The 26,182-nt window shown below is 37.4% G+C and overlaps 1 protein-coding gene across 8 annotated transcripts in view; it reads left to right on the top strand.

Moving 5' to 3' along the window:
- The window catches only part of HIPK3 (homeodomain interacting protein kinase 3), a 168,603-nt gene that overhangs the window by 111,883 nt on the left and 30,538 nt on the right, over positions 1–26,182 (top strand). For all 8 annotated transcript variants that reach the window (XM_069091372.1, XM_069091374.1, XM_069091376.1 and 5 more), the window contains one exon: positions 22,610–22,733. In XM_069091372.1, the coding sequence (XP_068947473.1) occupies positions 22,610–22,733 (124 nt within the window). The remainder of the gene's footprint in view (positions 1–22,609; positions 22,734–26,182) is intronic.

The raw sequence follows: 26,182 nt of genomic DNA on the forward strand, positions 1-26,182 counted from the left end.
TCCTGACCAATTTCCTGGAGTTGCTGAATTTGTTTTCTTTAAACATCTTTCAAACCCTTTAATATACAGTAACCCTTTTATTGGACACCAGAAGCATATTAACAGTAGCTTTTGTGAAAAAGCTTTCCAACTTCTATAACTAATTTTAGATCATCTTGAAATCCTTAAGTTAGATGCGATGGTAGGAGACTTTTTTTCTGTTCTGTTGTATTTTTTAAAAATTGATTTAAAAATGGCTTTCATTTCTAGGTGTATTGATATGGAGAAACAATTAGGTAATAAAAGCACTATATATCATTGGAAAAATAGGGATATTATAGCAAAAGTATTTTTACACTTGTTTCTTTTTCACATTACTTCTTTGTCCTACTCCATGAGCATTTGATTTTGTATTCTGCCTGTCAGAAAGAAATTGAAGGGTTTTGCAGACTGAAATCTCACATTGAACTAATAATGTTAAATTGTTGTTGAATCAAGTTTGAGGGAATAGGAATCATTTACCTTTTAGAATTGGACTAGTATGTAAATCATAGGTAAATATATCACTAGCTAATGTCCATCAATCTGCAAATTAGTATGTCTTACTTATGATGATACTGTGGTTCTTAACATGCAGATTCACCTGTTTATATAATCATTGTGTTTATGCGGGGCAGCTAGCATATTAAAATAGTATTTATTAAATGCAACAAAATATTAAGTTGTGTATATATTTATCCTCTTTATTGCCAAAAGTAATTGTTGGCTTTTAAGAAGTTTTTTCCAGTATATTAAGAGCTCCTATGGAGAATCATTACCTTGAGAACTAAATATTATGTAAGTCACTTGTCTAAAGTCACAGAAAACTAGTAAATGTGTATATAACATTGTAGAGTCCAGGTTTTCTGACAGAAGTTTTGACTTGTTGATCAAGGATGGCTATTCATTTAGCTAATTAGGACAAGGCAGGCACATTTTCAAATATGAAAGTCATGCCATTTAACAACACTGGCTTGTGGATTCATGCTGTGAGCCCTTAATATAGGTGTGGACTAGGATGGTATTCTTTTAATACTTCAGTGATTAAATCCACTTTGGTGGAATCCAAAGAATAATTTGCCATATTCTAAGTTCTGTTCTACCGGGAGTGATATTAGAGCAGGAGTGGATTAGATAAACATTACATCCCTTTTTAGCTTAAAATTCTGTGATTCGATAGACTTAGTGACTTTTTACTTTTATAATTTTGGATAAACAATTGTGTTGGTATAAAAAATGGTGGTATTCATAATATCAGAAGTACATATTCTATTCAAGTTTAGCTGCTCTTTTAGGTTGTTTATACATTTTCTTCTTAATATTTAACATCCACTGCAGTGACCCTTCTTTTGCCTCCTCAGAGTCTTCTCCCACCCCCAATTTTATATAAAGATAAAACAATGTAGTTGATTTAAAGAGCACTTAAATTATTTCATTTTTCAATTAAAAAAAATTTTTTTAAAGCAATTGGGGTTAAGTAACTTGCTCAAGGTTACATGGCCAGGTGTTTCTGGGTGGGTGCTAAGTGTCTGAGCCCGGGATTCGATCTCCAGGTCTTCTCAACACTGGAGCCGGTGCTCTTACTCGCTGTGCTACCTGACCGCCCCCAATTTCAAAATATTTCATAAATAACTTTTATCTTTGCTTCATTTTTAGAAAAAAAATCAGAGAGCCTTCTTAATAACATTATAGAAAAGTTAATATGACTCAGTTGAATTTAAGAGTAGTACTAGAAATAAGAAGCCTAAATTCAAATCTAATTTTGCCACTGACTCATTGTATATAACTTTGAACAGGTTACTTAACCTCCCCATTACTAGGTTTACTCATTGGTTGAAAACATATAATAGTTCTCACTCATCTTGGCTGAATGAGTGATGTTAAGAGTATAAAGCCACATAATATCTAAATGCCAAATAATGATGGAGTAAAAAAATATTTTTAAAGGTTTACTAGCATAGTGATTTTGTGGTAATTGTAGAGTCTGTACCTATAAAGTATGTTGCAAATGCAAGCCTTTTTTTAATCAGCTTCAGATTATGAGTCCAGAAGTACTTACTCCTATTAAATAGCTATTCATTTGTGGAGGAGGAAACCTCAACATTTTTTCATTGATTTATGTTCATAAAAATTCTTTTTGTGAATATTTAAAACCATGTTTAATTTTTTATCTTTATGTTTGCCCTTCTATAAAAGTAACACTTACCCATGCTCAGGTAAGAAATTCCAATATGATAGTAAAATTTCATGTTTATGCTAAGGAGGGAGTTCCAGCACTTATATTCCTATGTGTTTTTGACTCTTCAGCATTTTAATTGAGAGTGGATTTCAGTTCCCAGGATGCTATTAGTTGGAGTAAGTCTTAGTATGGCATAGTGCCAATTCAGTGGCCAGTAAATAATTTAGATATCAGCTGGTATAACAAGATTGTATTACTTAAGAGAGAGAATATAATATGTGCTCAACTTTTGTGATTAAAGAGAATGGAATGTTAAGAATTAATAAACTGAAAGCGAAATTGCAATTTTTGCTTGACTGTATGTAGTAAATATATTGTATTTTACAAAATAATCACATGTGAGCATTGTCTATTTGTATTATTTCAAAATCCTTTCACTTCGGTGGTAAAAGAAGATATAGACACAACACAGGTATTTTCCTCTAGAAATTCTTCTCCTGAGATAAATTTATTGTAGAAGAAAATCTTGAGTGACAGAAAAATGGGTACTTACAATATGTCATGTGTGTGTGTGTATGCACTTACATAGATAGTGGGAGAACCAGATGACGTATCTATACTGACGCAATTAATTATGGGAACCAGAACTAGAGCTCTGATCTCTCATAGAAAGATAAGTAGACACAGTTTACATACAGTTATATTCACTTAGGATCATACAGACCAAGTCCATTTGGCATTTTTAAAGATCATCTTTGATACATTTTGTTATAACACACAAACAGATCTCTCACAAAATAACTTTCACCAAAAATAGTTAAGGAAAATCACTTAGTATGGTGATTATAACTGATAGCAGTTGTCATTTTTTTTTTAAAGCAATCAGGGTTAAGTAACTTGCTCAAGGTTACACAGCCAGTTATTTCTGGGTGTGGTACTGAATATCTGAGCCCAGATTTGATCCCCAGGTCATCCCGACACTGGGGAGCCGGTACTCTTACTCGCTGAGCCACCTGGCTGCCCCTAAGCAATTGGGGTTAAGTAACTTGCTCAAGGTTACACGGCCAGGTGTTTCTGGGTGGGTGCTAAATGTCTGAGCCCAGGATTCGATCCCCAGGTCATCCCGACACTGGAGCCGGTGCTCTTACTCGCTGTGCTACCTGGCCGCCCCAAGTTGTCATTTTTTACTTTGGAGTTTATTTTAAAATAGAATTGATGGCTATATCTTTTAATGTTGGTAACAGTCTTGGCCATTGTATATGATTTGGTGATGAATTCATTCTTTGTATTTGTTTCACTGTAGTATTAACATAGGGCCTGGAAAGTAGTATTCACTTAATACTTGTATATTGATTATTTCAAAGTTTGAGCATGATAAAAATTTGTCAGGGTTAAAAGTTGCATTTCAGAAAGATTCCTGGCTTTTAAAGTAAGATGATAAGTTGAATTGCTTCTTTTTAAAAATATTACAATATTATGCTGCTTAGGTTGTTTGATATGTTCCTCCTTATTCCTGAATACCTGCTCATTTTTGTGTATGTTTTATTCAGTATAAATCAGAGACCTAATGAAAGATTAGTAGTAATAGTTTGGGCATCATTTGGCATAGCTATATAGGCCTTTGGATATCACTGGCCCTTATATAGTGCTTTCTACCTGAAGAGATTGCAAAGATCAGTCAAATGATTTAAGTGCTATTTTGGAATGATCAGAATATTTTGTGCCTGTTATGTAATCAGAAAGATTTATTTGTTTGTAACATGGTCCTGATAACATTAGCTCCAAATATCTTAATGAGGAGGAAGAAAATCTCTTCTGTCTCACCAGTCTCCAAACTAATCCTGTAGTAGGACGCTTTGTGATTGAAATATCATTTAAAAAATTCTCTTGACTTTTCTCCAAAATGTTCTGAGAATTTTCTGTTTCCTGTTCTAATACTGTTGTTTTACTTAGGAAAGACTGAAATGTAATTGTGTGGACAATTGGTCTAGTATAGCTAAGTGTAGCTTTGGTTTTAAACAAGTTTTGTACTTTTCCCCAAACTGGGTTACATCCCCGATGCTAGAGAAATAAAATATTGTTAGCAGATATTTTTGTGGTAAGTATATTCATAAATTTCTTTGGCCCAAACTGCATTATATGGTGGCTAACTTTCTGGTCCTTCTGATCAGTAGGACTGATCTCTGGACCTGTACTCAGATATGGCCTTTGCTAGGCTCTAACAAAGATTGTGTGACCACAGCTAGAACCTGCAGAGCTCAGATTTATACCCACAGCATGATGAGGAATTGGAGTAGAATTTTTGTGGATATCTACTTAACATCAGTAAAAAGAGTTCCCATACCAGTGACGTCTCAGCTCTTTAAAAAAAAAGCACTGGGAAAGTGTTATGGGAATAGGAATCTAAGATCTTCCCTGCCCCTAGGCCCTTTGATAGACTTGTGTCTTTTTAATTTTTTTTATTTGATCCTTTATAAAAGTTCTATAAAGTTTCATCTTTAATATGGAGATAACAGCATTCATACTACTTGTCCCATGAATATTGCAAGGATTCAATGAGAGAACAGTCGTGAAGCATTTTGTAAACTGTAAGGCCCTGTGTGAATGCCAACTATGATCATCATTGGTGTCATGGCAGACACTGCAGGGCAGAATGAAGGCAGGGAGATGAGGCCTCAGTTTTGGGGTGGCTGAGGGTCGAGTCCTGCCCCTGGCACCCACTGCTGTGCACCCGACTTCTCAGTGTCTCAGTGTCCCAGACAACTCTTGGGCCTGAAGCTGTAGAAGTGTGGGCCTAAAGGGAGACAAGTTTCCTTTTTGTGCAGCCCCTCATATTGAAGAAATCAAATGTCTGGGCAGCACACACACACACACACACACACACATATGTACGTACACAGAAATGCATGTGTGCATGTGTAGGGGCAGGGAATGGAGACAAGACCTGTGATATCATTGGTACAGTGGAATCCCAAATAAGGGAGAATAAGGAAGCTCCCTCTATGCATTCAATTTGGCACCTTCTCAGTCTCTTAATATATAAATAAAGATAATATGAAATATGCCTTATCTAGTATCTATCATCTACAAGCACACACGTATACATATATGGATAATATATGTTAATATGTATATACATGTTGGGGGGCAGCTAGGTGGCACAGTGGACAGAGCATTGGGTCTGGAGGCAGGAAGTTTGTTGTTCAGTCATTTCAATCTTGTCTGACTCTTTGTGACCGCATTGGAAGTTTTCTTGGCAGAGCTACTAGAATGGTTCGCCATTTCCTTCTCCAGCTTTTTTTTTTTTTTTTACAGATGAGGATACCAAGGCAAACAGGGTCAAATGACTTGTCCAGAATCATATAACTAGTAGGTGTCTGAGGTCAGATTTGAACTCAGGAAGATGCGTCTTCCTGATTCTAGGTCTGGCACATTATTTACTGCACCACCTAGATGCCTGGGAGTCAGGAAGACCAGAGTTCAGTCTGGATGGAGACACTTACTAGCTGTGTGACCCTGAGAAAATCACTCAATCCTGCTTGCCTCAATATCCTCATCTGCAAAATGAGCTGGAGAAGGAAGTGGCAGATGACTCCAGCATCTTTGCCAAGAAAACCCCAAATGAGATCAGAAAGAGTTAGATGTGACTGAAATGACTGAAGGATACACATGTGTGTTTGTATATATAGACATACCTAGATGTGTATACCTATGCATGTATACCTGTGTGTATATAAACACACATATATGTAAACACACATGCATACACACACACATATATACACACACACACATACACACATATATTCCTGTATCCTCCTGAAGGCATTAATTTCCATGAGGGAAGAGATTAAGGATTATAGAAGTTGTTTATTCTTGAGCATAACGCTCTGAACACAATAGATTCTTAACAAATTAGAAAGACATCTTGGGTATAAGTAGAAAAACCAGCAGACAGAGTCTGAAGACCAGCTGGAATGCTGTCTCTGGCATTCCATGGTGGTGTGACATTGAGCAAACCACTTAACCTTTCTGGATCTCAGTGCCCTCATCTATTAAAATGGGCTGGCAATATTTCTATTCCCTACCATATGAAATTTGAGGGAAAAAGTGCTTTGCAAACTTCAGATAACTGTGAATATGTAGAAATTTGAATATAATTATTTAATAATGATGTAAGGTTGAAATTCTTAATGTGTGTGTGTGTGTGTGTGTGTGTGTGTGTGTGTGAGACAGACCTCTTAGGCAGTCTGGAGAATCTTAGGGAGTCCTCAGAATAGTATTTTTAAGTGTATGAAATAAAATACTTTTGCTTACAAAGGAAGCCAAATATGCCAAAATGCTGTTATCAGTAGATTTTTTAAATAAGTTCAAAAACCCCAGGCTAAGAACTCGTGATAAGGAAGAATTATTATAATTACATTAAGTGGAAATAAGACATTATTTTGAGAGGAACGTGACATGATAGATTGAGAACTAGCCTAAAAGTTAGAAAGGCCTGGGTTTAAGTCCTAACTCAGATGAAGACTGGATTTGTGACCCTGGGTAAGTCATTTAATTTCTCAGAGTCCCAGGCAATTCTCTAAGATTATAAATTGTACAGCAGGTGCCAGTCTGCATTCATAGAGGGAGTTCCTCATCAGAAGCCCTCTAGACCAAATAAATTCAGAAGTCTAGTTTAAAAAAAAAATTGAAAATGGTTTAGTGGAAAGAGCCCTCCATGGTGTCTTTTTGATTTGAAAATATACTCTGCCCCCTAATAGGCTGAATGAGGTCACCTGGAGCCTGTGGGAGGTTTGTTTTTCAGGAACACCCATACTTTGATACTTTGTGATTGGGCGGTAGGTCGAGAGGGTTGTGATATTCTCTGATCCAGGAGAAGGCTATATATACGATGATGTGAGGCGTTGTTTTGGGGCTCACTTTGAGAAGAGTTGTGTGATTTGACCAGACGAGACTCTGGGCAGCCGTTGAGCTCCCTGGCTTTGAAAACCCAGATGTTGGTGCTTCCCTCTCTGGTAACTGACTAGATATGGATGTAATGGTCAGACACTAGGAAGCCTGTCTGCTGATGTTTCTCTGTATTTGTTGTCTGCTTGTAACTTGTTTGTATTCTCTGAAGTTTGGGGTGCTGACTTTTTCCCCTGAACTAGGTAAATGACATATGTTTGATTAAAGCAAGATTGTTAACCCATTTTGAGTTGCTTTCCTTTAGAAAAGCAGATCTAAGAACCTGTGTTGGCAGCCACCTTGGGTATGCTGGGGTGCTTGCTGCTACAAAGTTGTGGAAATAAAAATGAATACAAAAAGCAGTATGTGGTAAGGACCATAACAGTGTAGCACATGGCAACAAGAGTTCAAAAGAAGCAAACATCACTTACGAAGAGGGGATTCAAGGAAAACTTAATGAATGGAAGAGGGTGGTCTTTGTAGAATTAGGCAGAATGAATAGTATGAGAAAAGTGACAAAGATTGTGGGGAGTAATAACCAAAGCTGTTTGGAGGATGACAAATAGTCAGTTTGGCTGTGGTGTAGGATATATGTAGGGGAGGAGTCCGCTGAAAAAGGGAGCTTCAGGACAGATTATCAAGAGTCTTGGTGCTAGATTAAAGGGTGTAAACATGAGTATGTAGGCAGTGGGCTGTGGAATGATATGAATGTTTAATTTGACCACTCCACAGGATGGATTGGAAGGAGGGGCATGGCAGTTGAGAGACGTGGTTTGAGATAGTGGGAAAGTGTTGGATTTAGACTCAGGATTCCTGGGTTTGAAACCAAACTGCTTAATGCCCAAGTGAAATTGGGCAAGGCATTCAAATCTATGGGGTCTTTGTTTCCTCATCTGTGAAATTAGAACATTGGATTAAATGACCTGAGGTCCCTTTCAGCTCTAAATTTCTGATCCCATATAGGATTCCAGATACCTTGGGAGTATCTTGGTAGTGTCAGGACTTGGACCTCAGGTAGCTCTTTTCTTCCAGTCCTGTGCTTTTTCTACTACACCCTGTTTCAGTTCAGTTTGGAAATGTAAAGCATTGATAATGTTGGCTTGGAAAGAATGTTAGTAAATTCATTCTCCATATTTGTGAACAGCTGTTTTCCAAAATAATGTTTTCTGTTAACTGGTGTGGGCTGATTTGTTGGCTTTTGTGCTTTGTCATGTTTGGGTTTTGACAGCACTTATTTATTCAAGTAAGTGCCATAAATATAAAGCCAGAGTTTCCAAGGAAGAAGTAGAACTTAAGAAAATTACACCCAATGAAGTTGCTACCACCCATCATGCTGCTGTTTAGACTTAACAAATATTTTTGTGAATTGCTGTCTGTGATTTTATTGCACTGTATATTCAATTTCCTTCTTTTGGGGGGAGGCAGGGTCCAGGAAAAAATTGTCTGGTGGTTTTGAGTTCTCCTGACTCATCTGTACCATTAGGAGGCTATGAATATCAGTGAAATCATGGAGCATTCAAAGTATTGAACTATATCAAATGATAATATAGATTTAGTTTTTTCCTCAAGCAATGTCATTCAATATGGATACAAAATGTTTGCTGCTAACCTTAATTTTTTATTTTTCTATTTGTTTAAATTTTTTTATATTAAAAAAAGGTTTTGTTAAAACATTTTAAGTGCATGGTACATCTTTTAGATTATGGGCAAAATAGGCCTTTGTAGGAATGTGCCTACCAATTATTATAATTTTTTTTCTTGGAGGGGATAAGGTAAGGCAATTGGGGTTAAGTGACTTGCCTAAGGTCACACAACTAGTAAGTACATGTTATGTGTCTGAGGCCAGATTTGAACTCAGGTCCTCCTGACTCCAGGGCTGGTGCTCTATTCACTGTGCCACCTAGTTGCCTCCAATTATTATGATTTTTTATAGGAAAGTGAATTTCTGAGTTCTGAACATCTGACTTAAGTGGGAGAGCCAAAATTTGGTTCATTTCTCCTTGACTTGAAGTCCAGTGCACTTTTCCCTTTACATCCCTGCCTCTCATTATTAGCAATATGGTTCATCTTTGGAGTTGGTTGACATTTGACTTCATTTGGAAAGTTAGATCTGAGGAAAAAGTTACTAGGTATTTTGACTGCTTAAAGAATGAAAGTTTGGGCTGGAGTCCAGATGGTGGAATAAAAGTAGGATCTTGCTAGAACTCTCCCCTAAACCCTTCCAAATACCTGTAAAAAATGACTCTATACAAATTCTAGAGCAGCAGAACCCACAAGGAGACAGTGAAACAACTCTCTAGCCCAAGACAATCTGGAGAGGTCTGTTGTGCTAGGCTGAGAGAGTAGTCCAGCGTAGGCCGTGTAAGCACAGACTGGGCCCCAGCAAACTTGGAGCATGCCTTAGGGAACGGAGTCACTGGCAACTGTGGTGATTTTCAGGCTTCTCAATCCACAAACACCAAAGACAGTTTAGAAGGTCAGTGGGAAGAGGCTGTTGGACCTCGGTGAGAGAGGAGCGCAGTCCAGCCTGGGCCCCAACATAGCCCAGACTCCAGCAAACCAGGAGCAGGCCTGAGGAGTGACTGAGTCAGCAGTGGTGGTGGCTGTTTTCCAGAGCTCTCAGCCCACAGACTGTAAGGAGATTGAAAGAGAAGGTCAGAAGGAGATTACAGGTGTCTTTGCTGGCACTGAGGCAGGACTCTGTTGCTTTGCCCATACTTGGATCTGGGTGGCCATCCTAGAACAAGGAGGAGCACTGACATAGCAGAGCTTGTGGCAGTGGAGAGCGAACCCTCCTCACAGTTCCAGGGCAGAAAAGAGTGCTTGTTGTGACTCACAGACCACAACACAAGCCAGGAGAGGAGTAAAGACCTCTTCTTAGATCATACCACATTGGAAGAACTGAAAACTTACAGGTCTCTAGAAGTATCTGTGAAAACAGTTGCACAAAACTCCTGAAATTTAGGACAGTATTCCCTCCATACTGGAAACAGATCCCAGCTGTAACAAAGAGTTAAAAAGTCGAGAAATAGGTGGGGAAAATGAGCAAACAACAGAAAAAAACCTCAAGACTAGAATCTTACTTTGGCAACAAGGAAGATCAAAATATATACTCAGAAGAAAACAACAAAATCTAAGTGCCTACATCTAAAACCTCCAAGAAAAAATATGACTTGGTCTCATGCCATAGAAGAGCTCAAAAAGGATTTTGAAAATCAAGTAAGAGAAATACAGGAAAAATTGGGAAGAGAAATGAGAGTGATGCAAGAAAAATCATGAAAAACAAATCAACAATGCTAAAGGAGACCCCCAAAATACTGAAGAAAATAACATCTTAAAAAATAGACTAGACCAAATGTCAAAAGAGACCAAAAAAGTCAATGAGGAGAGGAATGCCTTAAACATAAGAATTGGTCAAATGGAAAAGGAGGTCCAGAAGCTCACTGAAGAAAATAATTTCTTAAAAATGAGAATGGAGGAAATAGAAGCTAGTGATACTGTGAGAAATCAAGAAATCATAAAATAGAACCAAAATAATGAAAAAATAGAAGAAAATGTGAAATAGCTCATTGGAAAAACAACTGACCTGTAAAATAGATCCAGGAGACATAATTTTAAAAATTATTGGCCTATCTGAAGGCCATGATCAAAAAAAGAGCCTAGATATTATCTTTCAAGAAATTATCAAGGAAAACTGTCCTGATATTGTAGAACCCAAGGGTAAAATAGAAATTGAGGGAGACCACTGATCACTTCTGTAAGAGATCCCAAAATGAAAACTCCAAGGAATATTATAGCCAAATTCCAGAGTTCCAAATTCTTCCAGGTCAAGGAGAAAATATTGCATACTGCCAGAAAGAAACATTTCAAGTATTGTGGAAACACAATCAGGATAACAAAAGATTTAGCAGCTTCTATGTTAAGGGATTAGAGGGTTTGGAATATGATATTCTGGAGGTCAAAGGAGCTAGGATAAAAACCAAGAATCACCTACCTCGCAATACTGAATGTAATCAATGAGAGGAAAAATTGACATTCAATGACATAAAGGAATTTAATGCATTCTTTTTTTTTTTGGCCTTTTTTTTTTGGAGGGCAATTGGGGTTAAGTGACTTGCCCAAAGTCACACGGCTAGTAAGTGTGTCAAATGTCTGAGGCCGGATTTGAACTCAGGTCCTCCTGACTCCAGGGCCAGTGCTCTATTCACTGTGCTACCTAGCCACCCCAATTTAAGGCATTCTTGATGAAAACTAGAGCTAAATATAAGATTTGACTTTCAAATATAAGATTCAGAAGCATGAAAAGGCAGACAGGAAAGAGAAATCATAAGAGATTTATTAAAGTTGAACTGTTTATATTCCTACATGGAAAGATGATATTTGTAACTCATGAGACATTTCTCATTATTAGGGTAGTTCGAGCAAATATGTATCAACAAAGGGCACAGGGAGAGTTGAATATGAAGGAATGATATCTAAAAAATAAAATTAAGGGATGAGAGAGGAATGTACTGGGAGAAGGAGAAGGGAAGAGATAGAATGGGGCAAATTATCTTACGTAAAAGAGGCAAGAGAAAGCTTTTATAGTGAAGAAGAGGGGGAAAGTAAGAGAGAATGAATGAACCTTATCTCATTGGAATTGACTTAAGGAGGGAATAACATGCATACTCAATTGGGTATGTAAATGTGTTTTACCCTACAAGAAAGTAGGGAGAAAGGGGATAAGAAAAGGGGGGGGGAGAAGTAGAGGGGAGGTTGATAGAAGGGAGGGCAGATTGGAGGAAGTGTAATCAGAAGCAAATGCTTTTGAGGAGGGACAGGGTGAAAGGAAACAACATGACTATTATCGAAGTGTTTTGCATGACTATACATGTATAATCTGTATTAAATTGCTTGCCTTCTTAGTGAGGGTGGGTGGGGTGGGAGGAAGGGTGAGTTTGGAAGTCAAAGTTATAAAAATGAATGTTAAAAATTGTCTTTATATGTAACTGAGGGAGTTAAGATACACAGGCAGGAGGGTATGGAAATCTATTTTACCCTACAGAAAAATAGAAGGGGATGGTGGTAATAGAAGGGAGGGGTAATCAGAAGCAAAGCACTTTTGAGGAGGGACAGGGTAAGAAAGAATAGAATAAGCAGGGGTAGGCGGAATAGGATGGAGAGAAATAACAGTAGTAGTAACTATAGAAAAAAAGTTTGAAGCAAACTTCTCAGATAAAGGCCTCATTTCTCTAGTGTAGAAAACTGTGTCTTATAAAAAGAAGAGCCATTCCCCAATTGATAAGTGATTAAAAGATAAAATCAATTTTCAGATGAAGTAATTAAAGTGATCCATAGCCATATGGAAAAAAAAATTTAACTCATTATTGATTGGAGAAATGCAAGTTGAAATAATTCTGAGGTACTGTCTCATACCTGTTAGATTAGATAACAGGACAGAAAAGGTAAATGACAAATATTGGAGGGGAAGTGGGAAAAATGTTGTCAGAGTTGTGAATTGATTAAACCATTCTGTAGAGCAATTTGGAACTATGCTCAAAAGACTATAAAATCATGTATGCCCTTTGGCATAGCAATACCACTACTAGGTGTGTATCCCAAAAGAGATAAAAAACAAAAAGGAGAAGGATATATATGTATATATGTGTTTTATACACACACATATATACACATACACATATACATATACACACAAAATATTTATAGCAGCTCGTTTCTGGGGGTAATGAATTGGAAACTGAGGGGATGCACATCAGTTGGGGAATGGCTGAGTAAGTTGTGGTATGTAATTGTGATAGAATACTGTTGTACTATAAGAAATGAGAGCAAGATGCTCTCAGAAGAACCTAGAAAGATTTACATGGGTTGATGCAAAGTGAAATGCAATGGGTGCTAAGTAACAGCAGTATTGTAGAATGATCAGCTGTGAGTGTCTAATTATTCTCAGCAATACAATGATCTATGACAACTTTGAAGGACTTACTTTGAAAAATGCTATCTATCCCCAGAGAAAGAACTGATGGTATCTGAATATAGATTGAAGTGACTTTTTTTCACTTTCTTTATTTTTCTTGAGTTTTTTTAATCTATATTTTCTATCATAACATGACTGTTATGGATATATTTTGCATGATTACACATATATAATATATATGGAATTGCTCACCTCAGTGAGGGAGAGGGAGGAGTGGGGGAGAGAATTTGGAACTCAAAGTTTTAAAAACAAGTGTCAAAAATTGTTGTTTACATGTAACTGGGGAAAAATTAAATACTAAATAAATGCAAAAAAAGTAAAAAGGAAAATTATAGTTAAAAAAGAATGAAAGTTTATTTTAGGCATGAAATAATCTGTATGGATGGGCATATGTGTGTGCATGTAAAGCCAAGCACAAGCAGCTCTCCCAAACACTGCTGCCATTGTAGTGCAATATTGCATATTAGGGTGATTTATTGAGAGTTCTTCTTGCCTGTTTATTACATGTAACACTCACTCCTACCCCTCGGGTGATGTATTCTGGTTAAGATATGTTTTGATCTGAACTGACACAGATTCATAGTTGACAGTTTGAAAATTTAAAAGTTAGAAAAATAACATGCTCTCGATTTGGGAAGATAAATTTGTGTAAATACTGAGCTTGGTTTTTTTTTTTTTTTTAAAGAATGTTGCCCTGAGGAAAGGAATGTATTTCTAGCCTTCTATTTCCATTTACTTCTGTGAACAAATTTTGAAGTGCTTTATTAACAGTAATGTTACTTTGTAGTTAATATAGATTTTCTTCTATCAAACTCTTATAACCTTTATCCTGAGGACCTTACTGCACTTTATTTTGAAACTCTGTTGTAGTTATGTAATATTGTCTTATATTATGTGTTATGTGTAAATTTTATGATGACTGGGACTATATTATCTAAATTTAGTATTATAAAGTAATATGCAGTATCCTCAGCTTAATGATTAACCCTTTGAGAGCTGTTAAAAATAAACAAAACCCAACAGCTCTATTTTTTGGCAAATTATGTATCTTTATAAATCTAGGTCTGAATGGCTCAAACCTCTTAGTATGATTAACAATTAATACTTTTTCCTTCCTTAGATTCTTCTTCATGTGAAACCATAACTCTACTCTCTTAATGAAATACACACATACACACACATATAATCATCAAGCATGGCGGTACACAGTAAGCAGTTAATTAATGTTGATTTGATTTGGTCATTGCTTTTGAAGTGTACTTACTACAAAATAGAGAATCCTTTAGCCACTGTTGTTCAGAACATTTTCACAACTGAGTTGTCATCTTTCACTTTTTAACTTTCTCTTTTCCCCAGTATGGGGTGTAGGGTGTGTTCAGGGACTAGTACCTTTTGTGTGAGGGCTGCTGAGCCCTTTTCAGGACTGTTTTCCACCTTTTGAGTCCACCTGATTCACCCAGCTCCTACCTGTGGCTCCAAGAAGCTGTAGCATGTGCAGTGGCCACACACTCCAGTAAACCATTTTAATAGTCTGGCTAAACCAGGTTGAGGGGAACCAAGAAGTCTCAAACCCCTTCGTGAGTTAGGGGATTTCTACCCTAATCATGTGAAGATTTTCGCCAGTGGATGAGAGCAGTTTGTTCTGATGGCTATGAAGGTAGCTGAAACATCTGCTGTGGAACACTTAGAGCTTTGTTAAACATCAAAGATACCAAGATCATCCAGTGCCATTACCAGTCATCTTGACTTTTGTCTTGCCACTGAACTTGGATAACTCTAGAAGAGAAAGTGAGACTGACAACTGTGCAACTCTACCTCACATCCAGTTTATGCATGAATCAAAAGATAACACCCATAACATTTTACCATTTTTACCTACCTCAAAGTCCTGTGGCAACAGGCAAGTGACAAAGCAGCAGGTGCAGATATACTGGGAGCTGTAGTGGCAACCCTGCACACAGGTGGCCCAGGCCATAGAGTGAAGAACTGCACTGACACCTTCTGGCATGAGGAGGTGGCTAGAAAAGGCGACCTAAAAATTGTCTGCTTCACCCAAATCTGGTCTGCTTACTGAAGCAGGTGAGAATTCTACCCTGTGATCAAAACACACAAAAAGGTACAAAAAATTTTGTGAAGATGATTCCTCTCACCATCGGTACATGGTGTACATGCCTACGGACAACACAAAATCCAATAGACCTGAAAAATGAACAACTCTTGTGAGTACTCAGCAGGTATGTAATAACCCTTGACTGAAACAAGGCTAGCAAATGAAGATCTTACCGAAGTTGCAGTTGGATACACATTTTTCTGGAGTGGTTGTAATGAAGGGGAGTTCCATGAAGCTGGTGTAGGTTTTGCAGTTAAACTTAATCTAGTCAACAAGTTTGTATGATTGCCAAAAGGAATGAATGACTGGCTCTTGAGAATGTGATTGCTACTTGTAGGAAAGAGTCACACTGCCATCATCAGTGCATATCCTCCCACCATGATGATGCCAGATGAAGTCAAAGAAAAATTTTACAAAGACCTGAAGACCCTCATCAAAGTGTGCCAAAAGAAGACAAGTTTATAATTCTGGGTGATTTTAATGTAGGACTGCAGACTGCCAGACATATTAGGGAGTTCTTGTAGGAGGGATGGAGTTGGAAAGAGCAATGGCAGTGTTCACTTACTACTGAAGACTTGTTTATCTCATGACCTGATCACCATCACTGTCTTCTAAATGCATCACTGTCTAAATGCAGTAAAACTTTGTGGATGTACCCTTGCAGCAAACTTTAGTATTTAATACACTATGTGATTGTAAGAAGAGACAACTGAGTGTGAGTGATTAAGGGCTATGTGTGGTGCAGAGTGCTGGACTGATCATAGACTTATCTTTTCGAAGCTAAATACTTGCTTTCAACAAAAGTGATGCCACCAAGGCAAGATGGGGTTTCTATCAGAAGACTTAATGTCAGTAGATTAGAGCACTTTTCAGAAGTGAATAGTTCACTGCTAACTTGTAGGAAAAGCTGAGCCAACATAAGTTGGCAACAATGGAGCAGAAAAGGAGTGGGCAGCTTTCAGAGATTTGTTGTACAGCATTTACTCATCTGTGCCAGAACACTTGCAAGTATCAAGATTAGTTTGTTGAATATGATGGGGAAATTCAGAAGTTCCTATACAAAAAAATGAGAACTCTATAAGAGTTTACCAACAGGATAGTTCATCTGTTTCTAACAACATTCAAAAGTAAAGTGTAAGCAAAGCTTAGAGAGGTGTAGCATTCTTGGCTCTGTAAGAAGGCAGATAATACTCAGTTTTATGCTGATAGTAATAATCCAGAAAGCTTTTATCATGCCCTGAAGGCTTTTTATGGGTCAGAGACCTATGGTGCATCTTTACCACTCAATGCTGATGGAGCAACATTGATTAGTGATAAGGACTTGATCCTGGAGAGATGGGCTGAAGACTTCCATAGTATTCTCAACAGACTGTCATCAATCAATGATGCAACCATTGACTGTTTACCTGAAGCTGTAGTCAATCCCTCTCTGGGCAAATTTCCAACTGAAGAAGAGATTTTAAATACAATTAAGTTCCTTTTTTGTGGCAGAGCACTAGGTGCTGATTCTATTCTAGCTGAGGTTTATAAGGTTGGAGGTGGGGAGGGAGGGAATGTTAGGTCCTATTGTTTATACAAAAGCCAACCAAAATTTTCTGGGTTATATAGCAAGAGGAAGTTATTCCCTAGGAGTTTACGGATATCTCCGTCGTCCATCTCTATAAAGGTAAAGGAAATAGATTGTCATGTGATAATCACAGGGGTGGGTAGGGTGTGTGGCTGGCTCTTTCTTAGTCATTGCTAGCAAGACTGTTTATAGAGTCCTGCTTAATAGACTGATCCTTCATCTGTAAGATGGTCATCTATCTGAAAGCCAGTGTGGCTGGAACAGTTGATATGGCGTTTGGTACACAACAACTCCAGGAGAGATGTCAGGAACAGAACAGACATTTGTACACAATGTTCATTGATCTCACCAAGACCTTTGATACTGTCAGTCATGAGGGTTTGTGAAAAATTATGTCATAATTTGGTTGCCTCGAGAAGTTCATCAGTATTGTACATCAGTTTCACGATAGAATGCTTACATGGGTTCTGGATAATGGACAATGCTCTTGTGCTTTTCCAGTTACCAGTGAAGTGAAGCAGGACTGTGTGCTTGCTCTCATGCTTTTTAGCATGGTGTTTTTTGTATTGTCAAATGCCTTCAAATGAGAACAAAAATGGCATCAAGGTCAGCTGCAGCAGTGACAGTAAATTATTTAACTTGAAAAGGCTATAAGCCAAGACTAAAATGGAAGGAGAGTTAGTTTTTGTTAGCAGATGATTGTGTATTCAATGTAACCTCTGAGACCAAGATACAACAAAATATGTATCAATTCTCTGCTGCTTGTGCTAATTTTGGCCTGACAACTAACACCAAGAAAACAGAGGTTCTTTATTAGCCAGCACCACACCAGCCATTCACGGAACCATTGGTTATATATAGCAAATGAAGAAATATTGAATGCTGTGGGTAATTTACGTTCACTTATCTTGGCAGTATACTTTCCAGGGATGTAATATAGATAATGAGGTTGATGCATGCATTGCCAGAACTAGCTTTGTGTTTAGGAGGCTTTGAGGGAAAGTGTGGGAGAGGAGGTATTAGACTGACTTCCAAACTGAAGGTCTATAGAGCTGTTGTGTTGACCTCATCATTACATCTGTGAAACCTGGACAGTATACCAGTGCCATGCCAGGACACTGAATCACTTCCATTTGAATTTTCTTAGATAGATTCTGAAAATCACCTGGCATGATAAGGTACCGGACACTGAGGTTCTTTCTTGAACTAAACTGCCAAACATTCAAACTCTACTGCAGAGAGTGCAATTCTGATGGGCTAGCCATGTTGTTTGAATACCAAATGTATATTTGCCTAGACTCTTTTACAGAGAACTCACACAAAGACAAGTACTCACATGGAGGTCAGAAAAAGCGATACAGGGACACTTTCAAGGTCTCTCTGAAGATCTTTAGAATCTATTGTAAGACATGGAAGACACTAGAACAGGGTCACCCAGCATGGCATGCCCACATCAAAGAAAGTGCTGTACTCTGTGAGCAAAGCAGAATTGCAATAGCTCCAAAGAAATGGGAGATGTGCAAATTTAGAGATGTTTCTACTCTAAATATTAATGTGGGCTATTTCTTCCTGACCTTTGGTAGAGCCTTCTGAGCTCTTTATATGATCAGCCACAGTCAGACACATGCTGCCATGACCCCGATGTAGTGATGTCATTTTGGTCCTCTTCAAGCATGAAGGACAAATAACACAAACCAATCTGCAATATCCAATCAGTTGGCAAGTGTTGTTGATTCTACTGTTGTGACATCATTTATATCAACCCCTTTCTTTCCTCTAATACTAATACCATCTTGGTATAGGCTCTTATCACCTCATCTCTGGATCGTTGAAAGAGACTAATGCTTGTTCTCACTGCCTCAGGACTTTCCCCATTCTCCAGTATGACCATGTGATCCCCCAGTCTATATACCCTAGTGGCTTTCTTTTATTTCCAGAATCAAATATAAACCTGATCCTTCCTACTTTTCCAGTTTTCTTACACCTTCCTTCCTTCAACATATTCTGCCATCCAGTGACACTGGCCTCCTTGCTTTTCTTCTCATAAGACACTATATCTCCTGACTCAACCTTTTTACTGGATGGTGCCCCATACCTTTAATTCTCTCCTCATCTTTGTTTCCTGTCTTCCCTTGGCTTCCTTCAGGTCCCAGCTAAAATCCTTTGGTAGTCCTCATTAATACTGATGCCTTCCCTCTGATATTAATTCCAAGTTTGCCCTGTATGTTTGTACTTAGTGTGCTTGTTGTTTTTTTTTTTTTTAAGCAATCGGGGTTAAGTAACTTGCTCAAGGTTACATGGCCAGTTATTTCTGGGTGTGGTGCTGAGTATCTGAGCCCAGGATTCGATCTCCAGGTCATCCCAACACTAGAGCCGGTGCTCTTACTCGCTGTGCTACCTGGCCGCCCCCGTGCATGTTGTTTCTTCCATTAGATCATACATAAGCTTCTTGAAAACAGGGACTATCTTTTGACTTTCTTTGTATCCCCCAGTGCTTAGCATAGTACCTGGCACAAGTGCTTAATAAATACTTTTAACCTACCTACTCTTAAGTAAAATTAATGTTGATTTTTCATGGGATCAGAGTAGCTCTCAAAATGGGATGTTTTAAAGTGATAGTGTATTTAATGTAAAAAAAAATTATGAAGAAATGTTTGAGTTATAAAGGGATTTAATTAAAATGTCAAATAGAGCTATTATAAAATCAGTATATTTACTTTTATTGTATCTGACTAGTTTTGAAATCAAAATACATGTATACTGAAGAGAAAGGAAGAGAAATGTGAATATCACAGATAATCTACTAATGGCAGAGCTTCAATCCAATTAATATATAATTTTGAGAAATGTTAATAAATTTTTGACTTGGCAGAGTGATATTTTTTTTAAAAATTATATAATATTAAAAACATGCTAAAACAGTAGCTTAATGTTTCAGTAATGTTTATTTAGAAAATATCTGATGGCATTTAGTAATGCAATTTTAACCTGTCATTTTGATTAACCTAGCAGTGTGAAAACTAATCAGAATTTGTGCAAAAAAAAAAATCACAGATTGTCTTGTGCTATAACATAGAGTTCACTTAGGGCAGTAATATTTTCCCCCCTTTTTTTACAAGAGGAAACAAATATAACTTTGATTAAAGATTAGTTTTATGCAAGTTTCTGTGCTTCTTTAGATTTCTCTGTCATTCATGAATAACTTTTTCATATTTTGAAAATTGAAATACCGTGTTTCCCCGATAATAAGACCTATCCCGAAAATAAGCCCTCCCTTTACTGTGTAAGATTCCTCTAAAATAAGCCCTCCCCCGAAAATAAGCCCTATTGAGATTGCTACTGTAGTGAAGGTGATCCCCTGCACTACACGCTACATTATGGTACTCTCTGTTTGCACCCCCCCCCCCCCCCCCCCGGGGTGAAACGCATGCCGCGCTCCGAGCTGCATCCAATCAGAGCTGCAGCAGTGAGTGCCTCATCCTGTTCTTCCCCAGTGATTTGCTTATTGAATAAAGGTACATTTTTTTGTTCACATTTACCTGTTTATCAAAATTGCTGTCAATGTTCATTAAAATAAGCCCTCCCCTGAAAATAAGCACTCTGGTGTTTTTCTGTCAAAAAAAAAAAAATAATAAGACAGTGTCTTATTATTGGGGAAACACGGTAATGATTATGTTTATTGGTTTGGTAATATAACACTTGATTGACTGGCACTTGTTGAGTATTATTTGTAGGATGCTGTACTTTTTCTTTTTAATTTTATTGTTTACTTTTATTTTTATTTTCATTTTCTTTTTTTTTTAGTGTGAATTTAAACACCAAATGAAATAGCATTCCAAATATGAAGTAGAAACAGAAAGCAAGGATTATATGTGAAACTGAGTCTCTATTGTGTACAACTTAATTTTTCTTTGAACAAGATGTAGTATATGATTGTGACGGAATACTGTTGGGCTATAAGAAATGATGATTAGACCGATTTCAGAAAAACCACTTTCATGAACTGATGCAAAATGAAATGAGCAGAACCAGGAGACCATTGTACAGAGTTACAGCAATATTGTAGGAAGAACAGCTATGAATGACTTAGCTATTCTCAACAGTTCTGAAGGTCTTATCATGAAAAATGGTATCTGTCTCCAGAGGAAGAATTGATGGAGTCTGAATCCAGATTGAACCATAATTTTTTTCACTTTTTGTTATGGGAATGTAAATTTTTAAGATCTTCCCTGCCCCTAGGTTAAGTGCACCTGGTGCTTGTGGTGGGAGGCTTGTTTCTCAGAAATGCCCACCCCTTGATGCTTTGTGATTGGGCAGTGGGTCAAGAGGGTTGTTACATTCTCTGATCCAGGAGAAGGCTACATAATCCTTGATGTGAGACTTTGTTTTGGGGCTCACTTTGAGAAGTGTTGTGTGATTTGATCAGATGAGACTCTGGGCAGCCGTTGTTGAGAGCCCCCCGGCTTTGAAAAACCCAGATGTTGGTGCTTCCCTCTCTGGTAACTATGATTTGGTATGGATGTAATGGTTGGACAGTTTGGAAGCCTGTCTGCTGAAATGTTCTTGTTACTTATGCTTGTAACCTCTGTATACTATGAAGTTCGGGGTGCTGACCTTTCCCCCCTGAACTAGGTAAATGATATATGGTTTGATTGATTAAAGTAAGCTTGTTAACCCATTTTGATTGCTTTTCTTTAGCAAAGCAGATCTAAGAATCTGTGCTGGCAGCCACCCTGGGGACCCTGAGGTGCTTGCTGCTACACTTTTTAAATTTTTCTTGCCTTTTTTACACATGGCTAATATGAAAATATATTTTGTATAATTTAAAAAATGAGACAAAATATGATTCCAAGATACATAAGCTTTTCCATACTGTCAAAGGAGTCCATGCAACAAAGCTTAAGAACTCCTGCATTAAAAGTCTTAGAAAAATTAACATTTCTTCATGATTCTGAAGGTACCTCTGGCCCTTATAGTATGTCAAGTTAAATAATGAATATCCTTTATCATCATACCATGCAAATGCCAAAGTACTTAAAACAGAGCATTGTGATTCTGTGTCTAGCATTCTGGTAAAGATCAGATCAAGATTTGACTTGAAGTATCATTGGGTGTTCTTGGGAAATGCTGGAGTAGTTGGGTATAGATATAATTACAGATAATGGAAGTGCTCTTTCAAGAGCAAAAAGGCTTTTTATTTTAACCATTCTGATACTATGGTACTATTGATCCTTATATATTCTAAAGTATGTACTTTTCTAGCCTTTTAAAATTTAATTATTTTTAAATTAATGATCATTTACAATTATCATCACGACTATTATTTTACTGTATTCTAAGGGACTTTTTGTCTTTTCTCTTTGTCAGCTTTTGACTATCATTTACTTTTCTTACTACCTAGTGACTGGTTCTAAAGGTTACATTTCCCTCTCCTTCAATTTTCTGCTTATAATCTGCTGTGATTTAGGAAACCAAGTTAACATTCAAATTAATTGTGAAGATTAGAACTGCAGGGTCTTTGACAGATACTTTGGAGTATCAGATACCTTTTATTTGGTTTTAGGTATGTGTTCTAGGGAATTCTGGCACAAATGGGGTATTTAATGCAAAGAGCGTCTATGATTTGACATTTAGATTTACAAGGTGAAATCCACATTTATCATTTTTTAAATAGAAAAACATAAAACATTTTCTCATATTGGTGGATATTTTACATAAAGTCATTTTAAAGTGATAAAACTGTCAAAATAATTTTTAAAATTTTGGTTTTAATTTAGTAAGTTCATCAAATGTACTTTGTTTGACTTTCAGAGCTCCGGAGATCATATTGGGGTTACCGTTTTGTGAAGCCATAGACATGTGGTCGCTGGGTTGTGTGATTGCTGAGTTATTTCTTGGATGGCCACTATACCCAGGAGCACTGGAGTATGACCAGGTAGTAGAACTATTATGATATTTGTTGACTAAGTATAACATTTGAAATAATATACAAACACCTACTCCTAACTGTCAGACATGATTGATGTATTGGTTGGTTTTGCCAGTGAGCTTTTTTCCCTCTTTTTAAAATATCTATTATCAATGCATAGTTCCCAGAATAAGGGAAAATATCTTTCCCATGTGAATATATTTCTTCCATATGAAGGTGATATAAAAACAAGGTATCAGAAAAATAGGATTTTAAAAATTTATCCAGGAAAAAAAAGAAATAATCCTTCAAGTGTAATTTTTTTTAAAACTGTGGGAGTCTTTTAAAATAAACCAGCAAAATCTAAGAATTAATGCTAATCTACATCTTCCTGGACAAAGTTATTAAAAACTAAGCCCTGATATCAACACTACAGAATTGTTTTTAACTTCATCTGAACCATAATAGATTCTGCTTGAAGCCCCTTACCTTTACTTCTGTATGTTTCTAGTAAACAACGTATTGTAGGATTCTTGTTTTTAATCCATTGTTATCTGCTTCCATTTTATGGGTGAATTTATCCCATTCACACTCACAGTTATGATTATTAACTTTATTTCCCTCTGTTTATCCTTCCTTTATCCTTTCTCTCACTTTTCACTCTCCTTTTGCTTCTGACCTCCTCCTCCCTCAATCTGCACATCTTTCTATCAGTCTCTCCCTGCCCCCTCTTCTTTTAATCTCCTCCCCTCCTACCTCCCTGTAGGGCAAGGTAGATTACTGTACCAAATTGAGTATGTACGTTAGTCTGTCTTTGAGCCAGATGAAAATAAGTTTCAAGTGTTACCCCTCTGTTTCCTTCCACTGTAAAAGCTCCTCCTCTTGCGACTCTTTTACATGATATAATTTACCCCATTTTACCTCTTCCTTCCCACTTCACCCAGTGCATCCCTGTTTTCTAACCCTTAATATATTTTTTTAACTCATCCCATCATAATCAACTCACACCCATGCCCTCTGTCTATGTATACTTATTTAAATGCCCTAATAACGATGAAGTTCTTAGGAGTTAAAAGTATCATCTTTCTATTCAGGAATGTAAACTATTTAACCTTATTGAATCCCTTGATTTCTCTTTTCATGTCTAACCTTTTATACTTCTCTTGAGTCTTATATTTGAAAGTGATATTTTTTATTCAGTTCTGGTCTTTTCATCAGGAGTACTTGAAAGTCCTGTGTTTCATTAAATGTCTACTTTTTTCCCCCTGAAAGATTATATTCATTTTTGCTGGGTACTACCTCCTTTGCCCTGTGGAATAACCTATTCTAAGCCCCTTGATCCTTTAATGTAGAAGCTGCTAAATCTTGTGTTATCCTGACTGTAGCTACATATTATATGAACTGGCTGCTTATAATAATTTTCTCCTTGACCTAGGAGCTCAGGAATTTGACTATAATATTCCTGGGAGTTTTCATTTTGGGATCTCTCTCAGGAGGTGACTGGTGAATTCTTTAAAAAAATTTTTTCTGGTTCTAGGATATCAGGGCAGTTTTCCTTGATGATTTGTTGAAATATGATATCTAGACTTTTTTTTTTAAATCATGGATTTCTAGGTCAATAATCCTTCAATTATCTCCCCTGGATCTGTTTTCCTGGCTAGTTGCTTTTCTAGTGAGATATTTTATATTTTCTTGTATTTTTTAATTCTTTTGATTTTGTTTTAGTTTCTTGATGTCTCATGGAGTCATTAGATTCCACTTACCCAATTCTAATTTCTAATTTTTAAGGGATTGTTTTACTCAGTGATCTTTTGTACCTCATTTTCTATTTTCCCAATTATGCTTTTTAAGGAGTTTTTCTCTTCATTAGATTTTTTGTGCCTCTTTTACCATTTGGTCAGTTCTTTTTTTTTAAGGTGTTATTTTCTTCAGTATTTTTTTTTGTCTTCTTTACCAACTCTTGTGTTTCTTTCTTTTTTTTTTTTTTAAAGCAAGTGGGGTTAAATAACTTGCCCAAGGTTACACGGCCAGTTATTTTGTGTGGGTGTTAAGTATCTGAGGCCGGGATTGATCTCTGGTCTTCCCAGCTATGGGGCTGGCGCTCTTACTCACTGCACCACCTAGACGCCCCATCTCTTTCTTTCTTTATAATTTTCTTTCATCAGTCTCATTTCTTTTCCTAGTTTTTCTTCTACCTCTTAAACTTGATTTTTAAAATCCTTTTTCAAGCCCTTTAAGGAATTCATTTTTGGCCTGTGACGAATTCAAATTTCTCTTTGAAGTTTTTCATGTAGCTGTTTTGACTTCTTTGTCTTCTTCTGAGTTTGTGTTGTTTTTTTTTCCCTGTCACAATAGTAACCTTTCTATGGTCAGGTTCTTTTTTTTGTTGTTGCTTGCTCATTTTTCAGCCTGTTTCTTGACTTTGACTTGATGTGAAAATTGGGCTGTGCTCCTGGGGTGAAGGGGGCACTATTCCAAGCTTCAGATTTTTTATGCAGCTGTTTTCAGAGATAATTCTGGGGACCTGTAAGTTTTTGACTCTTCCAAGATGATATGATCTAAGAAGAAGTGTGGTCACTGCTGTCCTGACCTGTGCTGTGCTCTATGAATGACCACAGGTGTTCTTCTTTCCCCTGGAACTGTGACCAAAGCCTCTGTTCCCCTGTGGCCACAAGAATTTTTGCTTCTTATGACCCTGGAATTGTGACTTGGGCTCCTGCTTTCCTGTGATCTTGAGAGTCAGTGCTCCTTTTTGCTTTGGGCCTAAAACTAGGACTGCTGGTCTCCTGTGAGTAACCATAAGTGCTCTTCTCCACCCTAAAACTGTGCCCAGGGTCACCACTTCCTTGTGGATGCAAGCACAAGTATGCTGGTGCTCTTCCTTACCCTCAGACCTTGACCTGAAACTGAGTATGGGCAGCGTCTAGTGTCAACAAAGGGTCCCCTGTAATTTCCTTCTGATCAATTGTTCTACTCCCTTATGGGCACCACTCACCTCATGCTGCCACACTCAAGGCCCAACTACCACCCCAGTGAGACAGGCCTTTCCTGCTACTATCCCAAATTATATTGGGCTAGAAAACTGTTTCACCTCAACCTTTTAAAAGTTGTTGGGAAGGAAATTTTGGAGAGCTTAGGTGAGTTTCTGCCTTTACCATCTTGGCTTTGCTCTCTGTAGAACTCTTAAGAATATTTGCTATTAAATGATAACCTTTTCCCCTTTCCCTTCCTCTTTCCCTTTCCGTTCCCCTTTCCCTTCCCCTTTCCCTTCCCCTTTCCCTTCCCGTTCCCCTTTTCCTTTTCCTTTCCCTTCCCCTTTCCCTTTCCATTCCCCTTTCCCTTTCCTTTCTCCTTTCCCTTTCCCTTCCCCTTCTCCTTTCCCTTTCCCTTCCCCTTTCCCTTTCCATTCCCCTTTTCTTTTCCCTTTCTCTTTCCCTTTCCCTTTCCCTTTCCCTTTCCCTTTCCCTTTCCCTTTC

Source organism: Petaurus breviceps, unplaced genomic scaffold (assembly GCF_028583685.1).
Source record: "Petaurus breviceps papuanus isolate PSGF00001 unplaced genomic scaffold, PetGlider_PUasm1.0 188, whole genome shotgun sequence".
Lineage (NCBI taxonomy): Eukaryota > Metazoa > Chordata > Mammalia > Diprotodontia > Petauridae > Petaurus > Petaurus breviceps.